The 24,814-nt window shown below is 37.0% G+C and overlaps 1 protein-coding gene across 1 annotated transcript in view; it reads left to right on the forward strand.

Moving 5' to 3' along the window:
* TMEFF2 (transmembrane protein with EGF like and two follistatin like domains 2) overlaps positions 1 to 20,844 on the forward strand; it is a gene marked incomplete at both ends in the record, with an annotated part of 254,838 nt that extends 233,994 nt beyond the window's left edge. The window contains 3 exons of the mRNA XM_079710193.1: positions 15,122 to 15,245; positions 17,150 to 17,308; positions 20,748 to 20,844. Coding sequence (XP_079566319.1) covers positions 15,122 to 15,245; positions 17,150 to 17,308; positions 20,748 to 20,844 — 380 coding nt within the window. The remainder of the gene's footprint in view (positions 1 to 15,121; positions 15,246 to 17,149; positions 17,309 to 20,747) is intronic.
* Between the last annotated feature and the right edge of the window lie 3,970 nt (positions 20,845 to 24,814).

Consider the following 24,814-nt stretch of genomic DNA (forward strand, 5'->3'; position numbering starts at 1 on the left):
GGTGTAAACAATGAGGTCTTTCTATGCTTCTTCTACTTTCTATATTTTCTACTATTCTTAAATCAATGTGAAATTGCTTTTATAATGAAAATACCCAATATACTTTATTTTTAAGGAAAAAATGTATAGAACTAAGCAATTTAGCCCTCTCAAAAAATACACATTCTTCACATTGAATGATACAGTTTCCTATTAGTAAGTGAAACACCTATGGTCATAACTATATCTACAAATTCAAGTGAAGGAGGAAGGAAATCATAGGGATCTCTCCAGGCAAAAAACATTTCTGTCTCAATTATCTATATCTTTCAGACAAAATTGTTTTCTGGTCTGGAATTATCCAGATGACTGCCTCTTTCATTTTTCCCCTTAACTCTATATGTACAAGTCTAAGACAATTCTTTACCATTGAAAAATTGTGAAGAGAACACCAGATTAAAAAGGAGAACACACAGAAAAACTGGTTGTGGGTATATAGGAATTCTCTGTATTCTCTTTGTTGCTTTTCTATAAACTATTCTAACATTTTAAAAATTACTTTAAAATGAGAACACATGGTTTCTGGAGCTATCTTTCTGCCCTTGACCCACTGTATGACATTAGGGAATAATTGAATATTTCTGGCCTCCACAGCCTAATATATCAAGGAAAAAAATACACACCACACCACACACACATACACACACAAACACACACACACATTTATATGTTTAACTTACCTAACATTTAGGGATGCTGCAGTCTCAAGTAAAATAATAGCTACAAAAAAACTTTTTAAAATGTAACTCATTAAACAAATTAAAATAATAATGTAATTTAATAAGCCTTTGGCCTAAATAGAATTTATGTTACATAATGGAAATTGAAGAGAGCAAATCTACATACTTCTTATCTTTAATAACTCTTATTTTCTTGTGATAACTTTTTCAAAAAGAGAGAAAAATGTTTTACTTAAAAGCATTCCTCACTGATGTTTCTTCATCGTCTAATTTTTCCATTTCATGATATTTCTAATCTTGCCTTTAAACTGACCTCTGCATGTCCCTTGTAGACCATTATAAATGTCCTTCCTACTTTAGATATCATGTAGAAGACTTCCTTTTAATAATCATAAATTTGCTTAATATAGACATTTCACCCTGATCATTTTCCTACTAAACTATTGATTTCTTTGTTAATATCAATTCTATTGTAGAAATACCCAAACATAAACACAGAGTTTTCAATGCTGTCTCAAAAATCAAAATCAGAGATCTGTCATGTTTATACATCAGAGCTTAATTGTTTTTCCTGCAGTCTTCCTCATTATACAAAATGGCACTACCATGTTCAAGCCAAAAGCAGAGCTTAATTGTTTTTCCTGCAGTCTTCCCCATTATACAAAATGGCACTACCATGTTCAAGCCAAAATCCTAGTCATCTTTGATCCATTTCTCTCATTTTGCAATACACAAACAAGTCACATTCAGTCCACCTCTAAGATATATGTGGAATAGAAGTATTTTTTTCTCTCTCCACTGCCACTATAGTCCAAGACCTGGACACTGTCTTTCACCTACACTACTGTAATGGTCTCCTACTTGTTCTCCCTGCTTCCTCTGTTTTCCCTCAATGATCTATTTTCCACACCAGTCAGATATACTTGAAACTATCCCAATGGGTTCTCACTGTGCTTTAAATTAAATCAATACTCCTTAGTGTGGCGTACAAAGTTCTACATAGTAACAAGTACCTTGCTGTTCTCTCCACTCCATTTTAGCTCTCTCTTTACTCCCCTGGGAACCCTCTTCTCTAGGTACAATGCTGGCTTCTGGAATGTTAGTTTTTTACATTAGAGTCTTTTTCTGTGTATAACACTCACTCAGAGGGCTCTTCACCTGGCCAGCTTTTTCTCATCCTTCCTTCTTCAATATCCTTCCCTCACCTCTTTAAAACAGGGTGCCCACCCTAGTCTGCTATATCTTAACATCCTTTTTTCTCTGTAACATGTCTCATTTAGATGCTAGGTTTTTGTTTGTTTTTACTTTTGTATATTGTATTATGATGTGTATGACCTTTATGAGAGAAACTTTGACCCACCACTGTGTACTCTGTACCTGCAGTATTTGGCACACAGGAGGAGATCAGTCAATATTTTTTAAGTGAATGAATAAATTGATGAGCTAATTAGGTACAGTACAGGTAGGAGCAAGGACTAGTAAATTTTAAGACCTTATAAGAGAAAATGTGTTTCTTACCTTCTCTGGATCCAAAGGGCTACATGGTCACATACCAAGAGCCAGAAGTTGTGGGTTGATACTGACAGCATTCACTGCAGCAAAACTGAGGGGCTTGTTTGAATCACCTATGTCGCACTCAACTCGCATCTCTGGATATAGCTATTTTGTGGGTTTTCTGTTTCAAAATAAGTAGTTCCCTATAAGCCCCAATTCTAAGTGCGAGCTGTTTTTTTCTGATAGATAAACTAGGTGTTTGACACTCTCCAAATTCAAATTTGTACACGTTTTACAACCCCTATTGATTTCTTGAGTGGTTAACCAACTGTGTACTTGGGGAGTGTAAATTATACACTGGGAGTGTGTTAGACCTGTTAAAAGGCAAACTAACACTATGAGACCACAAAGTACCACTTAGTTAATAACTAATTTCAAGTCGTAAATGCTGTCCAAGTGGAAAGAAACTGTTAAGACCTACGCCTCATCCTTAACTATTTCTAGAGCAGTTCTTTCACACAAAGGTATCACTGACTAGAAATGAAGGAAGTGCCAGAAGAAATCAATTATTCAAAACTGGGAAGAAAGGGGGCGGGGAGGGAGGGAGAGAGAGAATATTCATAGCTATTTAGAATACTTGAGGAATGAGTTGTCCTAGATTAAAAAGGTTTTGTACTTAACCAAGGGATAATGCTTTAATGATGAGAACATTTAATGTTCAAATTTTCTTAATGGACTACTCTAAATTCCCATCCTTCTTAAACAAAAGATGCTAAACAAACTCCAGCGTTTTCTTAATAAGTCAGAATTCTATAATAGTATCAGTTATTCAAGAATCCTAAAAATGCAGATAGAGATAATGTGGGAGATTATACTCCAGATGTGACCTGGAATTTTGTTGAAAGGTCATTGATGTCAGTTTGCTTCTTGGTCATTTGCTTCTTTCTAATAAAGGTAAAATGCAGCATCATTTGTTGTATGACAAAATAAACAAGGTAAGATAACTGCCTTTCTTATAAGATGAATTAATAAATCAAAAATGAATGCAGCCCCTTTTATAAAGTTTCCCTAGCTTCTCAAAAATTCTTCTTTACTGTGGTTATTAGCATCTTTTGACACATCAGCACCTTGAAAACATAATTTCTGCATTGCAAATGCAATGAAGCATAGATCTTTCAACACATGCTTAAACTAAGGTGATCATATAATTTACCACCTTAACTAGGAAATTTTTGAGAGTGAAAGGAGGCACTATGAATCATTATTCTGGGAAAATAAACATAAACCAAGATTGTACAGGTCACATACTAGCTGAAGGCAATCTTTCAGCTCATTTCCATTAATTCCATATGGACTGTTAAAAAGTATATTTTATCAATGTGAGTGTTTCGTTGCTAAATAGTCATTATATTAGTTTGCTAAGGCTGCCATAAAAAATTACCACAAACTGGGTGACTTAAAACAACAGAAATTTATTATCTCACAGTTTTGGAGGGTAAAAGTCTGAAATTAAGGTGCTGGCAGGACCACAGTCCCTCCACATTCTCAAAGAGAGAATCCTCCCTTGCCTCTTCCAGCTCTGGTGGCTCCTACATTCCTTGGTTTATAGCAGCGTAGTTCCAATTTCTGCCTCTACCTTCATCTGACCTTCACTGTGTGTCTTCATATGACCTTATAAGAATACCAGTCATTGGATTTAGGGTCCTCTCTAATCCAGTATGAAAGCATCTGAACTAATTTTTTCCCAGTAAGCTTGCACTCTGAGGTTCCAGACAGATGTGAGTTTTTGGAGGACATTATTCAACCCAATGTGGTAACCAATAAAATATTTGGTTAATGTTTTACAAATAATCATTAGATAAAGATTTTACTGATGATAAAAAAATGTATAATACTGAACATGAAAAAGACTTGTTCATTGGTATTCTCATGTCTCTATAACAGGTTAAACAGAGAGACCACACGGAAATCTATGATGGATTATCACATCATCAAAAGTTTTACCTTAGAAAGCAATACCACCTTTAATAACAGTCTTATTCTGCTTAAATATAAAGATACTTGATTCATAGACATGTACTAAATATCATCAAAACAGAATAACTTTCAACACCATGAAACTGTTCCGAGGTTATGCTATGTTCAGAAATTACTTCTTAGGAAAAACTACAAAAGTCTGTCTTAGAGGTTGACTCTGTGACTTTTTCAATATCAATTTTATCTAGAATGCTTATTTAAAATGTCAAACCAACTTTCAGAAATACTCATAGCATAATCAGCTGCATTTGTTTCTTAAAATTGTTTCATCTTATCCTTGAATATTAGAAGAGATGGTATACCTTCTAACGCTCTCAATGACAATCAACTACATTAATTTGGTCAGGTACCAACATATGGCAGTATTCCAAATTTGTAAATGAATCTAAATTTACGCTGTAAATTTTCTAACTGTCCTTTTTGGGCCATGACATCATACAGGAGAAATGTGCAAACCCATCAACCCGTCAATTGCCTATACTTGCTCTTTCAAGTCATTTATAGATATCTTTTTTTTACGGTTAGCAACACATTTTTGCCCTCCAGCCTTGTGCCTTTCACTGAATAAGCCTGAAGTGCATAGCAAATATAGCTTTTACCTCTGCATCTAATTCTGTCACGCTGAATATATACACTCTACTGAGTCGACTACAGTTCTCCACCGTATTGCACCTTACCTTGTCAGTTAAGGTAGGGATTGTCTGTCTCTCTAAGGACACATTACTGAAGTGCAGCTGGCTCTTTGATGCAACTAAGAGGGACTAATCTTTTGAAAGCCACCACACCAAGGTACAGGCAGTTTCCAAATATATTGCCTATGCCTGTCCTACTCATTTATTCATGCTACTTATTGAACACCCACTTATTGCTACTTCTTGTTCTACACCCTAGAAATGTTACAGTAAATAATACAGTCTCTGCCCTAGGAGAAAGTATAATCTATTGCAATGTTTCCTTGTGTGCTCTGAATGGGTAACAGGTGTATAAACTCATTAATCTACTTTAGCAGTCAGGTGGCTTGAGTGGCTAGAGCCCCCAGGCCTATTGTCTCCTCTTGTTTGCCTAAAACCAAATCTTATCCTTTTCTATGTGTGTGGTAATGTGAAAAATTTGGAGATGCTATGGTCTAATGCAATGTTTCCCAGAAAGGAGTCTGGTGGAATAGTCCCACAAAATGTTCCTAAAAGGGAGAGGGAAGTTTCCTAGATAAATGAGTTTAGGAACACTCCATAATGTGTGTCCTTTCTAGGCATCTCACAATGCAGGTTAGGCTTTTAAAGACTCTGAAAACAAGCAGTAAAGAAATGCATATAGCTGTGTTTAATCCACTCTTTCCCAAACTTATTTGACTATAGAACCCCTTTTTCCATGAAGCCTGCTCCAGAAGTAGCACTGCATTGACAGAGCTCCCCTTGGGAAACCCTGGTCTGGAGAGTATGTCCATTGTCCTTAAGGCCTGCAATTTAAATGAAAGGGTGGCTGTCTTGTCCTGCTCAAGGAACTAAAGAGATGTCCCTCCCCAGCTGCCTTACTCTTGTGCCATCAACACCTGCTGTTTGTTGTAGCACCATCTCTCCCAGTTGTCACACTGCCACAAATGGTGACTATGCTTCCATTTATTCCCTCTATTTGTCTTCTTTCCTGCTCCCACTGCTTCTTTTATAACTTTATCTTTTCTACAGACTAGCTGAATGTCTAAAGATACCACCAATGGACCAATGCTCCTTTACCCCCATCTGGAAATTGAACTAACCATAATCCTTGATATAATCTGCACCTTTTCTCAGCGGTGTTATTTGTTTCTATATCTGAGAGAAAGCTTCATTTGCTTTCACACAGAGAATTCTTGTTGCTATTCTGGTTAGTTGTCTACAGAGCTATTAAAGAAGCCTAGAGATTTGTGAGAGTTGGTCTCAGGATACCTGGATTCTGACAACATTTAGAAGTCTCTCGCAGATGCTGGCATTTGTTGCAGGCAGACAGCCTATTCTTTGGGTGTTGTGTTCTCAAAAGGGGCCTAAAATAAAATAAAATTATAAAAATGAAGTGTGGGCTTCCCTGGTGGCACAGTGGTTAAGAATCCGCCAATGCAGGGGACATGGGTTCGAGCCCTGGTCCGGGAAGATCCCACATGCCACGGAGCAACAAAGCCTGCGAGCCACAACTACTGAAGCACGTGCTCCTAGAGTCCATGCTCTGCAACAAGAGAAGCCACCACAATGAAAAGCCCGTGCACCGCAATGAAGGGTAGCCCCCCGCTCACCGCAACTAGAGAAAGCCGGCATGCAGCAATGAAGACCTAACACAGCCAAAAAAAATAAATAAAATAAATAAATTTATTTTTAAAAAATGAAGTGTATTCTAAAATAAAATGAAGCGTTCAGGCTGACTACCAAGATCAAGGAAGGCTTGATAGCTGAAGGCCCCTGATGACTTCTCATCACATCCAAGGTGGGCGTGGGAAGAGCAGCACTGGGCAACCCACTGCTCACACACTCCTGGACATGGAACAGCTGGCTGAGATCAGTCCTTTAAGAGAAGGAGCCGAGATAGACTTGGGACCACGAAGATGGAGCAGCGCCAGGTTAGTAATCAAGGGAAGGAAGCAGGATCCAGGGAACAGGAAAACCTAGCATTAGATGGCTAGAGATAGAGAGATGAGAAACGGCTAAGGTGGTGTCAAAAGTATTGTGATCCAAATCATCTGAACGTCAGAATTGTCTGGGGTACTTTTTTAGAAGACAAACTTCAGGTGCCTCAGCTGGTGATTCTGATTCAGGTGATCAGGACCAACCAAACCCTGGAAATCTATTTTTGACAAGCGGTTAAGGTGTAGCTGTGCTAGAACAAGCAACATTACCCTTAAAGGAGGAATTTGAGGATAATAACCCACTCATTAAAATTTTTTTTTAATTTATTTTATTATTTATTTTTTAAATTTTTGGCTGTGTTCGGTCTTCATTGCTGCACCCAGGCTTTTCTCCAGTTGCGTAGAGCGGGGCTCTTCTTCATTGTGGTGCGCGGGCTGCTCACTGCGGGGGCCTCTCCCGTTGCGGAGCACAGGCTCTAGGCGCATGGGGTTCAGCAGTTGTGGCTCGTGGGCTCTAGAGCGCAGGCTCTGTAGTTGTGGCTCACGGGCTTAGCTGCTCTGCGGCATGTGGGATCTTCCCGGACCAGGGCTTGTCTTGTGGTTTAAAAAGTTCTTAGCTGCGTGGTCTGCATGGTACACTGGAAAGAGGCTTAGTTTTGACCCCAGTTCTGCTTATCGATTGTGTAAATTTCTAAGACAAGTAATTAAACCTATTTGAGCTTCAGTTTCCTCATCTATATAAAATGAGATTTTTATAAATCTACTTTGAAGGGCTATATTAAGGTATATACATTTTTGTCATGTTAAGTATTAACACAGTGTTAGGCATGTTGTAGATTCTCCAAGAATTGTAGATTTATCATCCTGTCTTGAGAATCTGTTTTCTTGGCTGCGTTTAGAAGACAACAACCAAATCATGTGGAAACAACCCATAGATATAGTACATTATGTATAGTACATAGCACAGTGCCAGACACATAGTAGGTACTCAAGAAATGTTCATATAATATATTACCAATTTTTTGGTCCTATCTACGTTATTAAAATCTTTAAAAATTTCTGCTGTGTTTCAGTGAATGCTCCAGCCTAAATCCTCCTCATTCTCTGTTGGCTAATAATTTCACAGTCACAGAGGAAAACAAACGTGTCACCTGAGAAGGTTTATCTTAACTATTTATCCATTGCTGCATACGTAGCCTATAAAGGAGAAAATAGCTTGACTCACAGAGCCCAGAAGGCAAAAGTGGACAGGATCTGAACCCTCTGTCACTTGTGTTGTCATTTTCAGCACTGTTACCCAAGAAGCTCACTAAGAAAGGACACCCAGATTAGCCACTAAGCAAATAAGTTTGGCCAGAAATGCATAGGTTTAGTTCAACACAAAAGAAAAAAGGGGAGGGGAGTATACCTGGCATAAAATGGCTTCCCATAATTTTTTCTTTCTCTAAGGTTTACAGTAAACTTTGTCTACGAAGAGCAGCTTGGAAGAGAGCAGTGGTGCTGCAGCTAAAGCTCAGTGGGGAGAGCTGTAGCAAATTGCCCCAGATAAGCTTAAGGCAACTCCAGCTCTGGACTCCCGAGAGGCTAATGAACCATGGATCCCTGCCTCTTCCCAAGGCCTGATGTTTACACAGGGTTGTCAAAGACATCTAAAGTTCCATAAAATACTATATTTTTAAAAGGTCTTCAGGCATAATCCTTTAAACCTATAGGAGTTACCCACTTGCTGAGAGTTAATAGGCTCTTGACTGAATGGTGACGTTTGAAAAGGACCATTCTAGGCAGAGTACAGTTTCTCCCAGTTGCTTGTTCTCTTCACTGTTTGGAGGGCTCCGCCATCAGAAGCCAGGCAGGGCGTTCCTAAGGCAGGGGACAGAGAAAATGGCTAAGATCTGCTTATTTTCCTCCTAGTAATAAACAAGTTCTTCTTTTTATCTTGGAGGTCTAGATTTTCTGGCTACATCTATATGAAACTTTTGATGTCAAATTCTTCAATTTATTAAAATTGTATTTGGATGTTGTAAGTTAAAATGGTACATACAAGTTTCTCTTCCAAGGTTTTACAGATTTCTCAGCTTTTATCCATGTAAATATATTACCAGTAGAAACTGAGATAATAAAAGCCCATGCAACTAATCATCCAGTATTGTTGCATTTCAGTCACTCCAGTCCCCAAATTACTATGTCTATTTCAGATGCTGTTACTTTTTCCAATTTAAATTCAGGCAATTCTTGAATAATGCCATTAAGGTGTTGCCTGAGAATTCAGTAACACAAAAATTAGTTTTCTTCCATTGTATTTTAATTTTATGTCCAATAAGAATATTTATATATGCAAGTGGTGATGTGGATAATCACATTACACATTTTATATTAGTGCCTGATCAATAGTACAATAAGAAAGAATTTCTCGGGCTTCCCTGGTGGCGCAGTGGTTGAGTCCACCTGCTGATGCAGGGGACAAGGGTTTGTGCCCGGGTCCGGGAAGATCCCACATGCGGCTGGGCCCGTGGGCCATGGCCGCTGAGCCTGCACGTCTGGAGCCTGTGCTCCGCAACGGGAGAGGCCACAACAGTGAGACGCCCGCGTACCGCAAAAAAAAAAAAAAAAAAAAAGAAAGAAAGAAAGAATTTCTCTGCATCCCAATGCATCCTGCTCCCAACCCATACCTCTGCCTAATTAGCAAAGTTCTGGATCCAAATAGTTTCAATTACTCTTCTGAAAAAATAGGATAATGTTCAACTTGCAGAAGAAATGTAGCACTTGAAGGACTTGATCTCTATTTTGAAGGTTTTCTTTTAAAATCTTTAACAGATGAAATAACTAGGAATATTGTGACTGGGCCTCTGCTCTCTACAGAACTTTAGAATTGATCGTGTCCTTAAATGCTTCCACATCCGTTGTGCTAAGCTGCCACTTTCAGCTAGCATTCTCATTTGAGTCTCTGTCCTAGAGGCTTAAAAAAAGAGAGACTCTTCTCATCTACTCATCTGTGCCTTGAAGAAACTATGACAGCAGGTGAGGCTATTATAGAATTTGTTAAGTTGCAAGAACTCATATTGCATTACATTCAGGACCCATTCAATAGGAATGCTTTTCTGGTCTTTAAAAAACTTCAATTGCAATTCAAGCTAGATAGGAGGTTTTACTGCCACCTCATATGTTTATACCTGATAAGGACAGGAAATCATAAGAATTCTATATTTTCTTTGAAACCAACTCTAATCAACAATGGGACCATTATGACTTTACTTCTAAATTCATAATTTGTTTCTGTCCCAGGCACAATATAAATATAATGGAAAGAAAGATAGTTTTTCTTTTTCTAGTTGGTTAAATAAAATTATTTTCAAACTGCTTTAGCAATAGGGCAGTAAGCAGGAGAACAGTAAAATCAAGTAATCACTGATTACAGTAAAATCAAGTAATCATCAGTAGAGGAATAGCTCAGTGCTGGAGTTTCCTTGTACTGTTATAAACATGAAAAATAGAAGTATTATATAAATACATCAAAAATGGAAATTTCATTTTGCTGAAAAAATGTGGCACATTTTGTGTGCCCACAGGAAAAGAGAGTTGAAAAGATAATAAACCACACTGTACAACTCACATGCATGTACTTGTCAAGATAATTCATGATGTTAAAGCATAATGTTAAAAATTGAAGTAAGATCCACAAGCATATTGTTCCCCACAAGGAAGACAATATGTAGAAAAGATCACTTTATGCTAGAATGTCTGAATTACAGACCCAGTAAATATTTAAGATATTTTACACTCTTTAAAAAGTAAAATGTCCCCATAATTAAGGCAAAGTGATTTCCTTACCTAAATAATGTCCTTATTTCTCCACTTTTTTCCTAGGATATCAATAATAATATTTTGCAATAAATATTTATTAGTAATTTATTATAAGTAAATATAAAGAATAGAAATAAATATTACTCTTAAAATTCAAAGAACCTAGAGATCTGAAATAATCTAATCTACCATACAGTAACACTCTACAATATCTGAGAAATAGTAACACATCTGAGAAATTTTCACACCACCACAAACTCATCACTTCACTATATAACTCATTCCCCTATTGAACAGTTCTAGTTGCTTAAAAATGTGCAGCGAAAATCTGCCTCCCTAAAGCATCCTCTAAATCCTGATGATACCTCTAGTTTAGGATCTTTCCAACTTACTCTAAAATCCTTACACAGAATCAGACTCCTCATGGGGAATCAGAGGCCTAAAGGATTTGTATATATATTCTAAAGAAAGGCCTGATTAAAGCAAGATAGGGCTGTCTCCAGAGAAATATCATCTGACCAGCCCCCAGATGTCCTCCCAGACTGTAATACACCATGGGTAGGATCTGATCCTTTAGCCTATAGGTGCAGAAATTTGATTTTACAAACCCCAAGAATTCAGTGGGCTGAAAAAAGCTGACTTGTGCCCCCAAAATGCATGGAAACTCAGAACCAATCAATTCACTCAAATGAAATATATAACTGTCAAGTGGATAAGATATCTAGGTGGTACTGTCAAAGCCAGCTACACAGAAGTCCAACTATTTTAAGACTAAAGAGCAGAGCATCAAAACAAGAGAAATGGGCTAACTGAGTATTTAATAGCATCAGACGCTAATAATCTAGTGCATCCATCTTTGCAATCTTTGCAACTGGGCACTCTGGGTTTGCTAGTTCAAGTTGGCTTCTCAGGGCACAGCATCCCAGAGGGCACTTGAATAGATGACACAGCATGACATTCAGATGCTTCTTTTGCCAAACTCTAACCCTTATCCAAAGGGAAACATCCTTTCTTCAGATATAAGGATAATTTTAGTCAAATTTTAGTCATATTTCTGCTTCAGTCGATAATGTGTTGCTTTGATAGATTAACTCTCTGAACGACATCTTGTTTCCAACTTTTTGGGAAGAAAGCAGAGGTAATGATAAATACACGTGTACACACACACCACACTCTGGGCTATACTGATTTAAATATCTGAACTGTTATGCCTGGCTCTGCCCACTTTCTATTCTACTTATCTTACTTGACTTGTGATTAAAGCAAGGTCTTGCTATTCACCATTTCCTCTGTCTCTTCAGCTTGCTGTGTCTCTTTCCCTGAAAGCACCAGGATAGAAACAATACATGTAGCTGTGCTTTAGAGCAGCCCACTTCTATAGCCCTTGACTGGAATGTCGACTAGCAATGGGCATGCAGCCTTATTAGCTCTGCTGCAAGTAACTCAGATTATACCAGAAGTTGTTTCTTTAAAAAGTCAGGATCTCATTCAGAATAAACAATTTGTAAACATTTAAACAGGAAACTGGACAAGGATTTTAAACAAAGACACGAAGAGTTTCTACCATGATCACTCTCTGTCTTAGAAGAAAGAGCACAACCCTTACATTAAATCTCTTTTTAAACGGAGAAGAGAGAAGTTGATGTCTAAATCGTCAACCACCGGAGAAAACGTACAGACTTCCGAAGTATCATTTTTCTATGATTTTAAATCATTAAATGCTTTGTTATTGCTTAAATACCTATGCATAAACACCAGGATCACAAATACCCATTATGGTCCATACACATATTTGGTTTGTATGTTATATTTCTGTGTTTCTACTCTTCTTAATATACTCAGATCTCATTTCTAAAACATGTCTATTGCATTACTAGAAGTGGTTATATATTCAGGTTTTCAATCAACTGGTTTACTTGTTTGGATTGACTATACATTTGTTGACATATATTGACGATTCCTCATTTTCTTGCCCAGGGTTGATTTCTTCTACTCATTTATTTTCAATCTCTCTAACTTTCTTATTTGACAGTATCCTACGAGCAGCATAACAGAGCACTCCAAGCTCATAAGGAATGGTGTAAACCAATTAGCAGATTTCATGATGGAAACTATTCCCCTCCCACACGATCATCCTGTCTGGATAATGAACTTTGTGAAAATATCCAGCTCTTACTACACTAAGGCACACAGTCTCACTCAAACAAGCTCCTATTTTGCCCTTGGACTTCAGTTCCTAATTGTGGACACAGTACAGATTCAGAAACAAAAACAGTATGGGGTGAGGGACAGAGTTAAAAAGAAAATAGCCTTAAAAATGGATTTTGAGTTAAGAACATTCTTGATCTTCTTTTGCAACTGACAGAAGAATAGCCCTAATAAGATGTGTTTGAAAAATACTATGACTGAAATCACAGTGTATAAGTGAAATGTAGGGAAGTTACAGAAAAGTCCCCTACATGCAGGTGTGCAGAGGCACTGAAGGGTTACTAACGAACACTAAATAGAAGTGTTGGATCGTTTGTTATGGGGAGAAGATCCAGAAATGAGTGAAAATCAGTGCTGGTTCATTACATCAGCAGTGAGGCTGGCAAACCCTACTGCTAAAGTCATCTTTCAATAGCAGGTGTGTGGTTTGTCCACTCTGGTTTGTAGCCCCCCAGCCAAGGCACAGAATGAGCCCAGTCTTCATGGATTCATGAATGACCACAAGCCCTCTCGAGATGTATCTAAATACTGTGGTCGTTCTGCTTCTATTTTGGTCACATACTCCCATATTGGAAATTTTACCCCACACTATCCATTTCAGTTTTGGTGTGTTTGCTTACTGTAATCAGTATTTCTTACCAAAAACACCGTAGTAGCTTGGAAGAATGGAAGAAACCAAAAAAGAAAGTTCTATACATTCTCAGTCTTTTCTATGGAAGTGGTTCTTTCAGTTTAATAGTAATTATCAAAGTAGAAATATTATAAGGCAAACAAAAGATCACCTGAATAGGTAAAAAGACATAGATATAAAACAAATGAATGATTTAAATGCCATCGCCAGTCTTTTCGGCATCCTTTTGATAAATCCTTTATTAATTTGGGTATGTAATTTGAAATATTACCCACCATACCGATGTGCATAAATATCCCTACACAAGAAAGCACTTAACATATTTAACAATTTACTTCAAACTTTAATGTTATTCAGATGACAACCTAGATCTTAAAATGTATAGATATTTTATAGCTCTGCTTAAACATAAATAATACATTTGTCTAATTCACTAATACCAAAGGTACATTTTTTCTCATGATGAATATAATCATCATTCATGACTGCCAGTAAAAATTATAAGGATGCACTATAATAAAAGAAACTATACCCCAATGTGGAAATGATAGGATATAATCTGTTTCATAAAAATAGTAATTTATTCTCAATCTTCCATCACTGGGAGAACGCATTACCACTGACCGATTACTGTGGTCTTGAAAAGTATCTTTAGATTGAAGTCAAGAGAGTTATATTTCTCGTGAGTTTAGGGAAGAATTTTAAAGTATATCAGGTCTCAGATTATAGAAGCAACTCAAAAAAGGCAAAACTTTATGTTATAAAATGAACATATAAAGAATCCAAAGACTGCTTAGAGATGGCATTACAAAGGAGAAGCAACAGAGGTCAGAAAAAAATTTAATATCTTTATAGAAACATGAGAAAACAAAACTTGTTAATGAAAGAAGAAAGGGTTCATTTTAGAACGCAAGTTTTTTTTCTTTACCATAAGTTTAAATTTCACATGACATGGTTAACATAGGCCAAATATTATGAATTAGAATACACTCATAGCATTCAGTATGTATTGTGTTAGTATCTACATAAGTGATTCTGAAATAACATTTGCTCTTTCAATAGCATTATTTAGGCAATAAAAAAATGTATGGGTGCTAGGAAAATTCATGTTCACAGTAGATGAATAAAGCCTGAAAGAATACATTTGTTGAAATTTGCATTTGGTTTTGGAAAACTTCTGTTTAACAATTGAACAGGACCATATTTTAATTTCTAAGCTCTCACATGGAGAGAGTATCAACGTATTGCAGCAATTTACTTTTAGGGACATTATGCTGGGCTTTGAAATTCAAAAAATAGGATATTTCTTCTTGAATTATTTTATGATCAATGTACAGTCTCTACACAAGGAAAATTAAAGCTGTCTGACAACTCATAGAAACATCACTGGCTCTTAAAGATGTAGGAAATTACATAAAAGCATGAAAAGTACTGGGTAATTTTGCAGTTTCATCTCTAAACACAATCGTAAAGACATCTGTCTTTCAATTCTTTCTCCCTCTTTCTTCTGAAGCATGGCCTTTTAATTCTTGCCCTTTTAAATATTTTTGCCTACTGTAGCTTTGCTTCTTAATGTACTGGTTGATCTTACCAGGCTAAGAAAGTATTTACAGGGGATGTTGCTTTTATCTGTATTCACAGAGAATGCTAACAAATTAGAAGAAAGTGCCAGAGAACACCACATACCTTGCCCAGAACATTACAATGGCTTCTGCATGCACGGGAAGTGCGAACATTCTATCAATATGCAGGAGCCATCTTGCAGGTAATGTTTTCACCCTTTAACTTTTAAATGTATAAAGTAAAAATACAGAAACTAAATTCTGGATGTTTACAGAGAATTGGATGGCATTCTGCCTGAATGGGTGATCAGCAGCCAAACTTTTCTCTCCCTCTCCTACACACACACATACACACACACATGCACACATGTATGCACACACACATGCACACGCACATGCACACACATGCACAGACTAGAAAACTACAAAATGTGTGTACATACTCAAGTACTATGTAACACATCATTATATACACTCTTCTGGGGGAATTTTAAATTGTACCTTGGGCATTACAAGTTCCTTAAAGACACAGCCTCCTCTGGTTTATTCATCACTCTTTCCCATGGACACAGAGCAGTGCTTGGCACAGATCAGGTACTTGATAAATATTTCTCAAACAAATGAATGGATGAGGCCTAAAGATAACACGGTTGCTTTTGGGAGGCTGTCTTTTCCAAAGTCCTTCAGGTCTTCTAATAAATATCATCAGTCTTGGTTTTGCTAGGATCCACTATCCACAAGGCTTGTAGAGTGAGATATTAGCTATACCTCCACAGATTCAGACTCAGCTGAGACACAAAGAAATTGCTTGTCTGGATTTAGTTAATAAATACAAATATCTGCTGAATACTCATGGATAGAACATAATTATTTCAGAGACGATAAAGCCAAAGTGCAAAAAACAAACGTATTTTTTATGAAAGGAATATACAAGTGGCAAATGATGAAATAGGTTGCATATTGCTGCTATACAGTGAAAGGAGTTTCTCTCTCTTGTTCTCTTCCTTCTCTCCCCTCCCTTCTCCCCCTCCCCTCTCCTTTCCTCTCACCCTCTTCTTCTTTTTCTTCTTCTCCTTCTTCTTTCTTCCTTTCCCTTTCTCTCTCTCTCTCTTTCTCAAGAACTGCCTTCCTTTCATGTTTTCCTTCATTGAATACACTAGCACTTGCCTTCCAGTAGAGCAGCCAGGCACAGTGAGAAGCTGCACCTGCTGTCCTGTCATCCCCAGCAGAGTCGTCATTATTAAACCCCTCTGATGCAGAGAGGAAAGATCCCAGGATGTAATTATGAGAAATTCAAAGTGAAGTATTAAAATAGTTGCACAAAGTCAATGACAAGTTGATCCCCACTAGTATTGTTTTCATGTGAGTTGTTTCCTCGTTTCATGGTCAAATGCTAATTCTAACACGCAGATTGTCTACCTGAGCTTTCTGATGAGGGCTGAGTGAGGGAGAGGCAGCCTTCATCCTCAGATGAATAGCGCGTGGGCTTGTTTTGCCGAACCAACCATATTGCCTACATCATAATTACTTTTTTCCTACTGAAATTTAATTCTCTAACATAATCAGACAACTTTATGACCAGCAAATTAAAGAAATCACTCTTGTTGTACCTCTGGCCCCAACACTTTTTAACACTTATAACAGTAGCATAGAGAATGCTTTATCCAAAAATAGATAAGTAGTACTATTTTTTATACTCATGTCATCAGAAACAAGCCTTTTCTCAAGCAATTATGTTGACTTAGGTTAATTAAAGAGCAAGTTAAATAAAATGTAAAGCTCACCTGAAGAAATATATATAGAAAGAATAATTATTCCTGGGCTTCTCTCGTCTCTCTATATTATCACCACAAATTATCTACCAACTCTCCTATCTTCAAACTCATATAATAAAGTATAAAAAGAAACTGCATTATCTTTGAAATAAAAAACACAAAAAGATCTTATTGAAAACAAGTATTTGAAAGACATATCTACAAAGTACTATTTTTTTAAGAGCAGGTAAGGGAAACAAAAGGTCCTAATTTCACAATGAAGATAAATAGCTATAGGCCAACTATAAAAATGAGTCCAGCAACTACAGGTAACTGGACACTATTTCTTCCAGGTGTGATGCTGGTTATACTGGACAACACTGTGAAAAAAAGGACTACAGTGTACTGTACGTTGTTCCTGGCCCTGTCCGATTTCAGTACGTCTTAATCGCAGCTGTGATTGGAACGATTCAGATTGCTGTCATCTGCGTGGTGGTCCTCTGCATCACAAGGTCAGTAACTCTACTCAGTGGCCACCCACATGAAGGGATATGTCATTCCTCCTTGTCTTAGAGCTCTCTAATTACAAGTCCCTTCATGGACTTTGCAGCCATCCATTCTCTGGAGTCCTATTTCCTCATCTTAACAGCATTGGAATAGCCAAATGGAAAGACATTGACTTTCGTGCTGGAGTGGTACAAATTTTTTTCCTTATTTTTGCATTATGATGAGGATTATTTATTTTCTAAGGAAAGGTCTTTGTTCCCCTTCTAATGTGTAATATCAATCTTTGTTTAAATATGCTTTTCTCTTTTAGCTATAAAAAGTCAGTCTTCATTCAGACTACTAACAGACTATTTAAATGAGCAGTGTTTCCTGACTTACTCGGATTAGTATGCCAAAAGAGATCATAGAATGGATTTTATATAAGGCCTAGAAAACTATTAAATTATAGCTCTCATTTAGGGCACTTATATTTCCAAGTATAACTCTCAGGTATAATCATTTTTAACATATTTGATATAAACCACAAATACATTTTTATCTTAACAAAATAATTTTTAATCACAAAATCCAAAGAAAATAGTTATAATGAGAATGATTATGTTGTAGTACATGAAAACCTTTGATATATGGAAACATGCAGCAAATTGCACAACAAGCTTTCATATCAAACACCCAAACAATCAGACAGTAATTGTTTCCTGGTGAGTTAGGTTGAGAGCAATCAGAGATCTCATCCAGTTTCAACAGGAAAGAAAACCATGAATAATTAGTAATGTCTGGCATTGGGCTTGGAGTAAAGGAGGGAGGCCAGGTATGGCTTACCTTCATTAGCGTGTAAGTTCATGGTAACCAAGGATTAGATTGCAAACCGAATGCATATTATTTATGTCCTGTCTAACCAGAAATGTTACTGAAGATTCTTTGTTCTGATCTGATTTCACTCTGCTTGAGATAAAAGTTCCCAGGAAGTGTTTCAAGGTTTTTGTCAAATTCACAAGGCATTTAGACTTTCAATCATTTGTGCAGCTCCACAGTAAATCAGAATGTTTCCCCCAAAAGTATTTTAAGACAAGAAAATAAAAGAAAGTATCATATCTTTAGAAAATAAAGGCCATAATACATCTCTATATCTGTATTGTTCTATCTTCTTTGAGGACAAGTGTGGCATTTGCTCTTGAAAAAGACAAAATATGGTTCATAGATCCTTCCCTGGCCTAACGGCTTAAGGGAACATCATCGACGGGAGCTCTGTGCTACTCGAAGCCAACTTGAGTTCATCAACTCGACTCTTATGTTTAGATGCCAAGTGAGTCAGTGGATTACATTAAAATTGATTCTGGGGAGCATAAAAATAACTCAAGAAACCAAAAATATTAAGTATAAAAGAAAAGATAGAAAAGAATCTAAAACACAGGAAACTGTGCCACATTACTCCAGGGGTCTTGAGCCTACTAATATCTAAGTAATATCAGCACGTGAAAAATGAAATTCATATTTAATAGATATAAAATCATAACAATTTGATTTGCTACTTCATGTACTGACAAAAATGCAGAACTTTAAATACTTCAGCAGATGTTTAGAAGTCTTATTAATCAACTTCATTCCCATATGTAATAAAAACAACTGGAATACATAGGGTCCTTATCTCCCCAGGAATTGTGTGTGTGTGTGTGTGTGTGTGTATACCTGTACAGACACACACCAATACATATACATATACACTTGGTAACATTATGAAGGAACAATTATCCCCATTTTCAAGATAGGGACTCTGAGGTATGAGAAGTCAGCAAATTGCTGAGTATACACAGCTGAGCAATAAGGGCAGAAATGGAATCTAGGCTGCCTAGTATCAGAGCCTGTGAACTTAACCACCAGTCATACTGCCCCTTGGCTGGTCAAGATGTCTGTATTCTGATGTTCAAGACAACCTAACTGAGCTCCAAATTAGGCAAGCCATTTTTTTAAGACATACGGCTGTTTTCATTTTCCATGTAAAAACAAAACCTATCTTCTATTTACTTTTGAGGAGGAGAAATAACACATGAACTAAACTGGCATTACTGTAATGCATTTTTTAAAACTCTCCTAGGCAATCCAAGCTTTCCAAAATCCAAGAGTCATACTAGTCAATAAACTACACTATTCTCAGTATGGATTCATTTCATTCACTTGAAAACATTCTGCTCAAAAACCAGACTTTGCAGCTAGGTCATCCTCCCCTCTAACCCTTCCTGTCCAAACCCTCTCTTCCTGGGGACCTGGCCACAGTCGTCCATCAAGACCTGTTCCAAAACATCTAGTTGCTAAAAGATTTACAAAATTACACGAAGCAGAGGTCCCCTCGTTCTCTTCAATTTTCTTTTAATCTCATTGTCACCTGGTCTCTCCTCTTTTCTACCTCTCTTTTCTTTCTCTTCTCCTCTTCCCACTTTCTTTCTTTTCCTAGTTCTTTCCCCTTGTTTTTACTACTTTAGTCAAGTATCTGTCCTTCTCCTAAATAAACATGTGTCATAAAGAATACAGACATCTAGAGACATGTTCTGAAATGAAGAGAGTTGCCCTGCTGAGAAGATGTATTTTCAGTCTTTTATCTCCAGCTCTCACTTGCTGGCAATATGACTTCCAGCTCCATGTTCATTTTGACAGATCTACCCCAAAAAACCCATATATGTATATACTATATACATTTACTCACATATGAACATATATATGAATATATATTTTCTGACACCCCCAGCTTATTAAAATAGGGTTTTATATGAATTTTATATTGTTATTTTTATTTGTATTGTCAAAGCATTATTTTATTATAAGAGAAAAGCTACTAGATCAGAGCTTTCCAGATAATTTGACTGTCTTAGCTTTTTATAGAAGCTAAATAATTGGTACCAATTTATGTCTCTAGCTTATAACATTAATATACAAAATGATATTAGGCTGAACCAAAACAATATCCCTTTTCATTACATATCCCATATTAACAGTTGGCTTACTCTCTAGTTTGATAGGATTTAAACTTGTAGCACTGAAATGTCAATATAACATTCATCCTTGGGACATTTAAAGTATCAGGTTGTTGAAGACCTTTAACATGAGATTAGATGAGTTTACACTTGCTCTGTTGCATTGTGCTGAGTCATTGTTTGAGCCCTGATGAGTAAGCTGTTGAGGACTAGGTAAATGTATTCCTCTTCAACTTCCACCTCTGTTCTTCAGTTCTCCGCAACAGATACTTAAAGACAACTGCAAGGAGGAGCAAAAACAAAAAAACAAAAACAAAAACCTCTTCCAACATAATTCCAGCTTCTGCTAATAATAAATTCTTTCGTCTGAAATATTTTAATAATTTGCTTAATCCACAACTTCACTCTGTGATTGTGGGACCAAACTTTAGGTAATAGCACTGGACTAAGATCTGTAAACTTTCCAACCTTCTAGGAAATGCCCCAGAAGCAACAGAATTCACAGACAGAAGCAAAATACAGGGCACTACAGTTCAGACAACACAACAAGAGCGTCCACGAGGTTAATCTAAAGGGAGCATGTTGCCCAGTGGCCGGACTACCGACAGCTTGGACTACACAATACAGTATTATAGACAAAAGAATAAGATGAGATCTACACATGTTGCCTTGCATTTGTGGTAATCTACACCAATGAAAACATGTACTACAGCTATATTTGATTATGTATGGATATATTTGAAATAGTATACATTGTCTTGATGTTTTTTCTGTAATGTAAATAAACTATTTATATCACACAATATAGTTTTTTCTTTCCCATGTATTTGTTATATATAATAAATACTCAGTGATGAGAAAAAAAAATGGCGTTCTTAAATTTGCGGTATCTCCTAACTGTAAATATAATCAAGCTAGTACAATCTGTACAAGTACCAGTATTTTATCTTTCTCCACATCCTGAGACAGAGCATTAGTTTATACAGGACTCAGTGGCTAGGTTTTGGGAGATTCCAAGATCAAGGGAAACGATGGTTATTGGAAAAGAGAAAAAATACTTTATATCGAGTGAGGAAAAAATATTTCAGATCTTTGAATCATCTCTATTTTATCAGCTTTCTTCCCTGGTCTTCCATTTTCATCCCCAGAGCAGAAAAATCTCTGGCATATAAATTAAATCAAAGAAGAAGGGGAGGGAAAGTGCTTTATAACTCATAAAGGAGAGGGAAAGAAGATATTGGTTTTTATTTGGGAAACATCGTAGAATCTCCCAGTTAAGTGCATATATCTGAAAGGTCCTGAACAAGCTACATATTAGGAATACACAGAGCACAAAATCTATTCCCGTTAGGTGAGTGGAATTAACAACTAGGAAGAAATTCTAATAACATCATTAAATGTGTAACACCAAATCATGAATTCTCAGAAGCACCTTGCTATATTTACAGTATATGGTTCTTTAAAAAGAAATTAGAATCACAAACAAATACCTCATGAATAACTTCATGGCTAATGCAGCACCATTATTTGAAATGGAACTAAGGTGATAATATTTCATGAAATGTGCTTTATATATATGGTAAGAACGAAAATGAATCGCATAGCATATGAAAGACCTTGGTGGGAAATCGATATAGATTTCTGAGCACACAAATATGTATGACCACTCTGGAAAAAAATAAACTGTAAAAATTCTCAAAGAATAAGATGAAAGTAACAAATCAAATAATTGCCTTATTATCATTTAGTCCTTCATAGCTTTCTGTGGCTAACAGAGTAAATCTAAATAAAACTTTCTTTGTCTCCTTCAAATGTCCTCTGCACGTACTGAAAGGAATGACACTTCTGTGTCCACAAAAAAAAAAAAAGGACAAATGTCAAACCAACACTTTCTGAATATAAAATATTCAGTGAAAAATAAGTTTCCTGAAGTGATATTTAAGATATTTGTTAAGACATTTTTTAAAAGGTGACAATCTAAATAGTATTTAGGACTCTGTGAAAAATCTGGTTTTCTAGGTTAGTCATCACTTTGAAAAGTGTGAATCTATAATCATAACCGTCACTCAAGTGTTTCCATAAATTGGTCGTAGGCTACTTGTACAAACAAACTCTATTTAAACTTCCACGTGGAATTTTAGTTTGGTTATCAGGCGCAGAGATATAACGAGCCCTGATCTCCTTTGTGTAAGACAGGAGTCGTGGCAAACAAACCTTGCCTTCTCCTAAAGGAAGAACAAAAATACAACATGACAGGGCTTAGTAGAGTTAGAAAGAAACAACAATTCCACTGACTTTTACTTGTAAGAGTAGGAAATGACTTGCTTCATTAAATATTGATACAGTACGTTGTGTGAATTTTTATCAAAGGACATTAAACCTAAGTGTTGGAAAAGTCCTTGGAATTAATAATACAGTACGTTCCTATTCACCTCTATGCTCACCCAACCCAGGAAAGAATCCCTTTTAAAAGATGCATAACAAATCTTTGCTGTACAGTAGAAACTAACACAACATTGTAAAGCAACTATAGTCCAATAAAAATGTTTTTAAAAAGATGCATAACAAATCTTAAGTGAGTACATACTATGTGCCAGCCACTATTCAAGGTCCTAGGGAAACACAACTAAAACATGACCTCTACTCTAAAGGAACTCACAATCATCTACCCTCTACTTGTATATATCTATCACTTGGAATTTTATTCTTCGTCAATTCTAATTTTGAGACCACTTTTTTTTTCATATTGAGTCGAAATTTACTTCTCTATGGTTTCTACCCATGGCTTCTATTTTTCCTCTCCGGAGCAAAGGAATAATGACTTACATGTTTAAAAATATTAGGACAGATACTATGTTCTCCCACTCACTTGTGCAAGTATTTTCTCACCCTTTGCAAGTATCTTCTTCTCCAGGTGAAATATCCTTAATGTCTTCATCTGACATTCATGTGATATGGTTTCCACTTTCCCCTAACACCTGCATCATCCTTCCTTGGACAGACTCTACTTTGTCACTATATATCTTTAAGTGTAGAGCTCATAATTGCACCGTCTGCTACAGTTGTGGTCTGACAAGCACAGAATATCGTAGAACTTGTAGAAAGCAAATTTAACTGAGAGCCATGATCTCTAAATTCAAGTCCTACTTTGACCACAAATTTGGTGTGGAACCATGAGCAAGTCATCTCACATCTCAGTCCTCAATTTCCTCATCACTTCTAATCTCTGTAATTCCAAGATTCTAGATATTCAGAAATCAGGCACTATACTTTTATTATTACTACGTAAGACCACATTAGCTATTTTTGCTGCTCAACTTAAATTCAAAACTCTTTTTAAATAAACTGCTATTAAGCCATGTCATTCACTCACTCATTCATTATCCATTTAGTATACATTATACATGTACTGAGGGCCACCAATCACCAGCACCATACTAAGCTATGAGAAGACAAGGATAAATAAGGCAGAGTCCCTGCCTGAAAGGGATGAGATCATCCTGGCTCCTTGCATCGAAATCTCACAGCCCCATTGGTGAGACTGGGAAGTAAATAGTAAATTATAAAGAACGTAACAAAGGCTACGATCACGTTCAGTTCAGAGTGCTTGGGGACCCTCCAGGAGGAATCTCCAGGCTGAGTAATGTTCTTCTTCACAGGATGTGAGACACACAGGATGACTTCATCATTGTCCACACAAACCCTGACTTCTTGCTTCTGAGATTTTATCTACTTCTCCTACTGTCTTCATGCCCTTCTTCTCTCCATAATACACAGAGCAAGTAATAGCTTATCAGTGAGGCCTCCTTGACCCCCTTGGCTGTCTTCCTAATCCTGTTATGGTACTTTCCATGTTATTCCTTAATTGTCCATGCAAGTCTGTCTTTCCCTTAGTCTGGGGGCAAGAAGGCAGAAAATCAGTGCCTTACCAATTGTTTCCACGTATTCAATAAACATTTATTGGGTGCCTACGCCATACCAGACACGATTCTAGGCGCTGTTATGTAGCAATGAAGTGGAGAGATCTTTACTCTCAGGCTAACATCCTAGCAAAAGAAGTGGAGGTGAGGATTAATCAAACAATAGACAACAACAACAAAAACTAGAAAGTTTTTTTTTTTTTTTTTTTTTTTTGCGGTACGCGGGCCTCTCACTGTCGTGGCCTCTCCCGTTGCAGAGCACAGGCTCCGGATGCGCAGGCTCGGCGGCCATGGCTCACGGGCCCAGCCGCTCCGCGGCATGTGGGATCTTCCCGGACCGGGGCACGAACCCGTGTCCCCTGCATTGGCAGGTGGACTCTCAACCACTGCGCCACCAGGGAAGCCCCAAACTTGAAAGTTTTAAGTTCTATTCAAAAAATTAAAAATAGAATGAGGGGATTCAGGGTGACTGGGTTTGGTGGGGACTGGGTCCCTCCAAGGAGAATGTAGTACTTAAAACTTGGCCTCTGAAGCCAGACAGAAATGGGTCCCAGTCTAAGCTCCACTTGACTAAACTACTTAACCTTGGGCAAACTGCCTCATTTCTTTATGCTTTGTATTT

The sequence above is a fragment of the Hyperoodon ampullatus genome (assembly GCF_949752795.1).
Source record: "Hyperoodon ampullatus genome assembly, chromosome: 8".
Lineage (NCBI taxonomy): Eukaryota > Metazoa > Chordata > Mammalia > Artiodactyla > Ziphiidae > Hyperoodon > Hyperoodon ampullatus.